The following is a 9,702-nucleotide window of genomic DNA, read 5'->3' as shown; positions in this document are numbered from 1 at the left end:
CTGAAGAAAGAATCACATGGACATCTTGGATGACATGGGGGTGAGGAAATTATCAGCAAAAGTTTTTTTTTGAAAGTGAACTACTCCTTTAAAGTCCCCATGTGGTGAAAGCCAAGTTTTTACTGTTGTTTATGTCTATGTGGTGTTTTTAAAATACTTTGACATTCATAAATTCATAAGTCTTCACCATTGCTGAGTATTATCAAAGGCCCTGTCCACACGCAAACACAGTATCCGGTCACTGAAACCACACTTTTTTTGAAAACTTGGAGATTTTGGCATGTGGCGTAAGAACCGGAACCCAACAAAAAAAGAAAAACCTTTGTTGCAGGCTTCTGATTGGCCAACTTTATGGTTAGGTTTATATCGCCACCTGTTGGTTTGGATGTTCTTGACAGTGCTTCATAGCATTTGTTTTCACAACAGAGGAAAAACTCTGTTTATAAAAATACCATTTATAAAAATATAAAAATACGTCACACACGACCTTGTAACCAATCAGATCAACGTGTGATTGTCAACAGGTGAATCTCTGAGCTGAGTGAGTGAGTGGAGGCGGGGCTCATTTGCATAGTCACGGAACCACGTACACTAACAAAATTGACTACAGGAGGACTTTTTTAACGGTTTAATTCTTAATGTGCACGAGGGGATGGGAAATATAATATATTTTTGCATTCCCATTTGCTCCAACAGACAAAACCAAGTATTTTGTTTTCACTTTCCAAAAGAGGAAGATGAAAAAAAAGGTCCACATATAGATTGAACTGGTGAATGTGGTGTAAAACAACTCAGCTGATGTTCTGTTCACATCTGGACAAGTTTATCAATATTTGCATAAAGGGTGAAAAATTGTAAAAGTGAAACCTATTCAAATGAATATATCCTTTCTTCAAAAAAAACAAAAACAAATTGTGTGATCTTACAAGGTCGTTTGTGAAGTCAGAAACACCAGCGATTTCAAACCGTGTTTTTGAGACTGTCTTTGGTTCACCACAGTTTTAAGGAGAAAATACTCAGCAATGCTGTTGACTTATGAATTAACACATGGTTTGTCTTAAAGCATATTAAAAACACCACAAAGACATAAAAAGCTTGATTTTCACCACAGGGGGACTTTAAAAGTGCCATTGATCATGCAGAGAGACACATGAATGTTTCTGTCGATTATCAAAATTAGGTTTGATTAATCAGGCTACTCGCGCTAATTCCTTCACGAATTTAATCAGAAATAATCAAGAACATCAGAAGTATAAAACGATGTCACCTCATTGGCTTGACTAATGGCATATCTGGGGTTTTACAGTCTGGATTTCCTCTATTTACAGTGGGTCCTCGTTGGTCAGCGTGACTTGGGACAGTGTCTCTTGACGTGGGTGAGTAGATTGCTGGACTGTGTGAACCTCCTCCCGCAGAGCGGACAGTGGTACGGCCTTTCCCCCGTGTGCACCCGCTCGTGTCTCTTCAGGGCCCCCGAGTGACTGAAACTCCTCCCGCAGTGCGAACACTTGTAGGGCTTCTCTCCGGTGTGAACCCGCTGGTGCATCTTCAGTGCGTTGGCCGTGACGAAGGCGCTGCCGCACTCGGAGCACACGTGATCTCTCACACCCGTGTGTATGTTCTCGTGATCTTTGAAAGTGCAGAGGCGCGAGAAACTCTTGCCGCAGATGGAGCACAAGAACGGCTTCTCGTTCGAGTGAATCGACAGGTGCGTTTTTAAGTGCGACGCCAGGATGAATTTCTTCCCGCACTGATCGCAGGTAAACGGCCGCTCGCCGGAGTGGTAGCGCAGGTGACCTTTGACATCCGTGGCCCGTTTGAAAGTCTTCCCGCACTGAAGGCACGTGAACGGCCTGGCTTCGGTTGTCGTAGTTCTGTCCTGGTCAACGTCCTGTGACAAACTGAACGTTTTTTCTCCAGCTATGAACTGCGTAGGTTTCTGATACTGATGGTCCGACTCATGGTTGCACGCCACTTCACTGGGTTCTTGACTTTCCTCTGTTACTTCTGCCGAGTCTAAAATGAACAAATGATATTGTCAAAATTCGAGAGGGATACATCTAAAGAGAAGGTAAACTTTGGTGAAAACTGTCGGTAAGGCACAGATGTTAGGTAAGCATTTCGATCTACTTGGTTATGATAAGACATTTATCAGCGCTAACTAAAAGCAGTTTTCATTTGATGTGCATTTTGATTTCATTGGTAAAAGTCCCCCAGTAGTCATTAGCCGCGTTTCCACTGCCGGGCCAGGGCCGGGCCGTGCTAGTGCGTGCCAGGGCCAGTCGCGTTTCCACTGTCACTTCCGGGGCTTGATCGGGGCTTCCTCAGGGCCAACGGCCAGGATTTCTGGCCCGTCGAATACCTTGGGCCAGAGGGGGCCAGCTCGGGCTAGAGGCGTGCTCAAGGTAAAAGGCGGAGTTTATCGGTGTTATGGAACGTTATGATCTGAAGCAAGATGCACATAGGGGTGTCCATGTTTCACCGATTAACCGTTTAAAATTGCATAACATTTTAATTTGAACTCTAGGCCTATGCCAAATGCTATTCAAAAATATATAGGCTATAGGCTACATATCGACGAATTTTCAGATATTTGTTTGATTTTTTTTTGCCCCCTAAACATTTAAAATATTTGACAAATTAATATGAAAAAAATATATATTTTTCTGGTTTTCTGAGGCCAAATTAGAACCTGGAAATGATATTTTCCCCGCAGTGCTGAATGAGAAGAGCACAGCCTACAGAAAGGTGATTTATAAGCTATAATAAATGTGTCTGATAATAAAATAATACAAAATAACGAGGCAGTAATTGTTTATTAATAAACTATTGTTTTCTAAATCATTTTCGGCTAAAAATCTCCATCTCCGGATGCACATTTAGAGAGAAATTAATTAGCTACATAATTACATAGTCAGAAGATATTGGCTTTCGATTCGAATTTGTTCGTTTTAAATTGGACATTTAAAGCTTTAATCTACAAAGGATATAACCCCTGTAGACTAAAGCTTTAAATGTCCAATTTAAAACGAACAAATTCGAATGCGGTGGCTGTTTCAGGTCTCGCGCTTCAGTTCACGGAGATCATGAAGCGCGCCTTGATTAATTGTTAAAGCACAACGTTTTCTTGTTATTGTGAGTTTACGCAAATAAATGTATTTGCGAATAATGTATTATTATTTTCTGTATGACCAGAAATGAAAGAGTATTTTAAGTTGTTTCCACTGAAAGAAATGCAATGAAACTGCAAGTATTCACATGGGCGTCTCGCAGCCATCAGTGCGTGCTCCACACACATAATGCGTCAAAAATATTGTGTTTATTTGTGCTCTATCTTTTTTGGATAAAGGCGTCTTCTATACGCAGCCTAATAAAATGTTACAATAATGATGATGGTTATTATATTATTATTATTATTTGCAGACAAGGAGTTTTTGACGTGAAATGGACGCTTATTTTCAAGTGGCAATTTCAGTTTGAAGGGTGATGGAAATGCGGCTTTAACTGCTCCGTAGCCTACTTGCTGCGTTTTATTTCTATAAATTAATTTCGTTTCAAATGGGGTCCAATCAGTTATTAAAGGTGTTAAAAATTAACTCTGTATCTCGAGGTTGCGGCGCGCACACTATGGTTAAGCGCTGTGGGGCTACTGGCCCGGCAGTGGAAACGCAAGCCCGGTGCTTGAGGCCCGAGGCCACTAGCTCGGCTCGGCTCGCTGTTAGCTCTGGCCCAGCCCTAGCCCGGCAGTGGAAACGCGGCTAATCATTTTATCCCTTAAAACGCACCTTTGATCAATAAAACGACACATTTAAACGTTTTTTCCTTTCATTTTTTGTGGTACCTTAAAATATCTTGAATGTAACTCGACACCCTCATTTAGTATACACGGTTCAATGAATATGCAAATGAGCCCTGCCTCCACTCACTCATTGATCTGATTGGTTACAAGGTCGTTTGTGACGTTAGAAACACCAGAGATTTCAAACTGTGTTTTTTAAACTGTCTTTGGTTCAATGCAGAAAATACTCAGCAATGCTGTCGACTTATGAATTTACACATGCGTTGTCTTAAAGCAAATTAAAAACACCACATAGACACATAAACAACATTAAAAGCTGGACTTTCACCACAGGGGTACTTTAACTATATTAGTTTACTTTACATGAACTAAAAATGAAAAATATTTCAAAAGCATTTAAAAATCTCAGTTAATGTTATTCTCAATCACAACATTTACTAATACATGATGAAAATCAAAAGTCATGTCGGTTGTAACATTAGTTAATGAACCTGAACCTTGAATGAACCTTTTAATAATTAATGTTAAAAAGATTAACAAGTACTGTAAAGAATGTATTGCTCATTGTTCATTAAACTTAACTAAAGGAACCTTAGTTCATTCATAGCATCATAACATCTGCATTCCTCAACAAATGAATCAAGACACAAACCTTTTTGTTCCTCATCATCATCTTTGCTTTCTATTTGCGTTGGCTCTGGATCGCTCATGTCTTCCTCTTTAATAAATGACAACTTTACAGTATTATGCTATGAAGATCTCTGCTGTTACACCTGGTTTTTCCTGGTTGACTGGATCCACTTCTTCATTTGAGGGATGATAAAACTATTCCGCATTTACTGGTGAATTGTTGCACTAAAGGTGTCAGATCTAAGGAAAACACACAACAATAAGATATTGAATTTAATAGGCTTGCCATCCCATTATTTACACTACCTGATTATATTTCGAGAGAGTAACACTCTTTATGCATTTACATTTGTAATTTCCTACACATATTTTTTAACTTCACAGTTAATAACATACTTTATTCAATTAAATGAGACAGATACAACAAAATATTTAAAAACAACTATTAAGTAAAAATATGGGTAACAATTTATTTCAATGTGGTTACAACTTAACACATTACATATTTACTATATGAATGAATATGAACTAGGCATAATTACAAGAAAGTAACCCTATATTAAGTATGCAGTTAGTTAATATTACTCAGTTCTTATTAGACTATATTGACACATTAAAATAAAGTGTAAAATAAAGTATCTGTAAGTATTGTAAGAACAGAAACAGTATTAAAAAACGGCATTAAGGCATTTTCTCATTCAACAATAAATTCATAACTTCTCACAATGTAATTTTGACATTTTGTGTGAGCAGCCTTCTTTGTTAATTGTTAACAACCGTTTAACTCATACATGTGTCTTCTTCAGTAACTTGCTCTTTTTATTGGTTTGTTTGAGAATTCATCATGTACACTTTGTCTAATACTGTCAGTTTATTGATATCAAATGCAAGTCTGAGACCCTTGGTGCTCGGCACATAGGGTCATATGGTTATTGAATTACCTCTTTATTTACTCCTGACATTTCCAGCATCGAAAACATGCATTTATTCAGGATAAAGCTCTGCTGGTTAAGGAAAGTCTAGTTTACATCACGTCAGTAACAGTAACAGCTCGCGCGCACGTCAGCTACTTACGACAGTTGTTACTGGGGCGTCAGTTTTTACGTGACAACTTAGTCCAATGCAATTGAAATAAAAAAAAAATGTTTATTACATAACAAACAAACAAACAAAGTATCCGCAAGGAACCTCTCTTGTATGGCCTTTCACTAGATCAATGTTGTTTTGGCGTAAACTCCTCCCAGAGTCCGCGTTTGAAGTGACTGAATCATGTGATCAAACGTGCAGCTCACGTGACGCATTTCTCGCGTTATTTCGGGTTTCTTCTCACTGCACAGGCTTGTTGTTTATTTCTCCGCATTTCATTCATTCATTTCAAAGCATGTATTAATAGTAATAAAAGTTTGTGTATAGGCGAGGGTCTAGTAACACACAAGTTACCAGTTTCCATGCAACAATAATACTCTGTGTACCTAATAAAACATGACTTCATACTTTTTTTTTTTTTTATTGAACACACTTATTTACAAAAAAAAGCAATTTACAAAATCTCTCGTTGGGAGACTCATGTGCATAACATAAACAGTAACATTGAAACAAAATTCAATAAACAAAATAAAAACAAATAAATTAAATCAATTAAGCAAAGGCATTTCAGTCCATAAGGCACGTCAAAGTTATTCACAGATATATTATCCTCAGTCTTCATATAATCATAAAATAAAGTTACATGGAAGCTTTACAAATTATAATGACAAATATTTTGAGACATCTTCACATAGAGAGTAAATTTTGTCACTGGAGTCTTTCAGAAGTTTCAAAGAAACAAAGTATTCCCTCAGTTCAATTTTAAACACTATTATGGATGGATTTTTATTTTGCCATTTGCATTTATGAATATGGTATTTACCCATAATTGTTATAATATTGTAAATTCTAAAGAGTTCCTTCGGAAGGTTTTCGTTACCAAAAAGAATTTGCTCTAACTTCAATTGTAAAATTCTCTCCATTTTTATTTCTAGCCAATTCATGACATCTTGCCAGAATCCTCTTATCACTGGACAAGAGAAGAATAAATGTTCAATAGTTTCATCTTCCTGGGAGCAGAACACACATGGCTCCACTTCAAAACCAAATCTCTTTTTCAGCATTGCTGCTGCTGGATAATATCCGTTTATAATTTTGAATTGCATTTCTTTAATTTTAGGAGGTATAGGCCATTTCATGAACTTGATGTATTTATTTGTTATTTTGTCATCATAGTGCCTTATTTTTATATTTTGGTCAAAATCATGAAATAGTCTACATTTTAGTATTTTGCTAATACAATTATTGTTACATTTTTTGCTGTTTATGGGAATTTGGTTTAATTGCAATTTAGGCAAATTTACTTGACCTTTGGAATAATGTAAATAATTTCGTATCATATTTAATAAGGCTATTGGTATTGCTTTACATACCTTGTTATAATCCCTTACTAAACTTTGTATATCAAATTTTGTTTTAAAATCCGTAAAACTAAGAAAATTTCCTTGTTCATCTAATATATCAGTGATGAAGATGATTCCCTTTTCAAACCAATTTCTGAAAAAAAGTGTTTTCCTACTAATTGTTATCACTCTGTTATTCCACAAAGTGGAACCATGTGGTGTAAAATTATGAGCAAATACCATCTTCCAGTAATAAAGAACTTGTTTATGATAATCGGACAGTTTTACTGGCAATTTGGATATCTCGAAATCACACTTTAAAAGGAAATCCAAGCCTCCCACTTTATCAAAAATATTTTTGGGAATATGATACCATAGAGAATCAGGTTTATCTAGAAAGGCTTTAACCCAGTTAACTCTAAAAACTCCAACCATAGATTCAAAATCAATTGTTTTTAACCCTCCTTTATTATAGTCCTTTACAAGTTGTGATTTTTTGATGTAGTGCGTTTTATTACGCCAGATGAATTGGTATATTATAGTGTTTGCTTTTCTTATGTTTTGTGAACTAATATAAAGAGAATAACTTGGATAAATTAATTTAGAAACCCCTTCTGATTTTGACAATAGGTTACGTCCTAAAATGGTTAAGTCTCTTGTTAACCAATGATTTAAGTTTCTTTTTATTTCTTCAAATTTCTCTGTAATATTTTTGGATTCTCTTATTGCCAAGTTTTTAGATAGATGAATGCCCAAGTATTTCACATCATTCTTAACTGGAATCATCTCCAAGGTTTCCTCAGTGCAATTATATAAAGGTAATATTTCACATTTCTTTAGATTAAGGCAAAGGCCTGATGCTCTGGAAAAAACAGAAATCACATTTAGAGCCTTCTGAAGAATTGATTTGTCCTTTAGAAATATCACTGTATCGTCAGCAAATTGGCTCATTTTCAATTCGGTGTCACAAACTTTTATCCCTTCAAGGTCTTTATTATTTATTACAAAATAAGCCAAAAGCTGCGTACAGAGAATGAATAATTTTGGTGAAATTGGGCACCCTTGTCTTATTCCACAAGAGACATTAATTCTTGGAGTGATGCCTGATTGAAGTGAAATATAACTGTATATTTGGTCATAAAACATTCTGATTACCTTACAAAATTTTTCACCAAAACCAAAAAGTTGAAGCGATTCCAGTAAAAAGTCATGTTCGATAGAATCAAATGCCTTGAAAAAATCAATAAACAATAATAGGCTATCAGTGTTAATAAGGCTCTGGTAATCTATCATGTCCATAATCAGTCTCACATTGTTATGAATATATCTACCTTTAATGAAAGCTGACTGAAATTCGTCTATTAACTTGTTCAAGACATTTTTTACTCTGTTAGCATATACCAAAGCTAGTAATTTATAATCATTACAAAGTAAAGTTATAGGTCTCCAATTATCTAATAATAATAAGTCTTTATTTGGTTTGGGCAACAATGTTATCAAACCAGTTTTCATTGTTGGGGATAACTGGCCATTTTTTATGCAATCGAGGTACGCGTTAAATAATAGATTTTTAATATCTGACCAAAAAGTCTTAAAAAATTCTATAGATAAACCATCAATGCCCGGTGATTTACCGTTTTTCATTTGTTTTAAAGCTGTTTCGATTTCTGTTAGGGTTATATCTCTTTCTAAAAAAAAATTGTCTTCCTCTGTTAGTCTAGTTACATTTTCACTTACACTTTTCATAAAGGCATCACAATCATCTCTCTGAAATTTTTTCTTATATAAGTTGCCATAGAACTGACATACTTCCTCTGTTATTTTATTTGTGTCTTGAATGATATTTCCATTTTGGTTCAGTTTTGTTATACAATTTTTTGTCTGTCTCCGTTTTTCAAGGCTATAAAAATATGATGAATTTTTTTCCCCCTGCTCAATCCATTTGGCTTTTGATCTCACAAAGGCGCCTTTTGCCTTCTCTATGTATATAACATCTAATTGGTTCTGGAGTGTGTGTAACTCTTGTGTCTCTTCTACAGTTAAGTTAGGTTTTCCACATAATAAACTTATCTTTTCAACTATTTCCTTTTGTTTACATTTACGGTTGTCAGCTATTTTCTTTCCAGTTTCAATAGCTTGTTGCTTTACTTGAAATTTAAACCACTCCCATTTACTTATATCTGACGAATCCATGTCATTAATGTCTTGACATATTATTCTGATCTGACTACAGAATTCTTTATTCAGCAACAAGGTATTGTTAAATTTCCAAATATTGTTTGATTTTTGTTTTTGTTTGACTATTGAGAGTGACAACCCAATAAGACAATGGTCTGTGAGAGGAGATGATTGAATATCACATTTTGGTCCAAGAATAGTAATATTTGGAGACACAAGCCAATAATCTAACCTTGAGCATAGGTTAGCGTCTGCTGGGCTGATCCATGTAAATTGCATTGTTTTAGGATGTGTCATTCTCCAGTAATCTACCAAGTTATTGGATAAACAAAAATTGTTCAACAAATCATTATATTCTGGTTGTAACCCCTTGGGAGGTTTTCTATCAAGCCAGGAGTTAGGTGCTATGTTAAAATCACCTCCTATTATTATGCTATCCGTGCCATAATTTGCACTCCATTCTCTGATAGCTTGAGTTAACTTTAACATCATATTCCTATTGAGAGACCTGTTATTGTACCCATAAACATTAATCAAAATCATTTTAAAATCAAATACCTCCACCACAACCATTAGCCAGTGACCTGCTTCATCACTTTTATAATCAATAATTTTCCCTATAAACCTAAAGAATAAAATCATCACTCCTGCAGAATGAGAAGTTCC

The 9,702-nt window shown here is 35.6% G+C and overlaps 1 protein-coding gene across 2 annotated transcripts; it reads right to left on the bottom strand.

The window, feature by feature from the left end:
- Positions 1 to 453: 453 nt before the first annotated feature.
- LOC120470450 (uncharacterized) lies at positions 454 to 5,695 on the bottom strand. 2 transcript variants are annotated; one of them, XM_039660039.2, is made up of 3 exons: positions 5,371 to 5,695; positions 4,452 to 4,669; positions 454 to 2,016 (listed from the first exon to the last, which is right to left on the bottom strand). In XM_039660039.2, exons 2-3 carry the CDS (start codon positions 4,507 to 4,509, stop codon positions 1,343 to 1,345), a joined length of 732 nt encoding a protein of 243 aa, XP_039515973.2. In that variant the 5' UTR covers positions 4,510 to 4,669; positions 5,371 to 5,695; the 3' UTR covers positions 454 to 1,342. The 2 variants fall into 2 exon arrangements, with proteins under 2 accessions (XP_039515973.2, XP_039515975.2); XM_039660041.2 differs by having other exon boundaries at positions 5,504 to 5,695.
- Between the last annotated feature and the right edge of the window lie 4,007 nt (positions 5,696 to 9,702).

Source organism: Pimephales promelas, chromosome 5 (assembly GCF_988280905.1).
Source record: "Pimephales promelas chromosome 5, fPimPro1.hap1.1, whole genome shotgun sequence".
NCBI classification, from domain to species: Eukaryota; Metazoa; Chordata; class Actinopteri; order Cypriniformes; family Leuciscidae; genus Pimephales; species Pimephales promelas.
The sequence above is the reverse complement of the archived record's forward strand: the minus strand, read 5'-3'. Positions and strand labels throughout refer to the sequence as shown.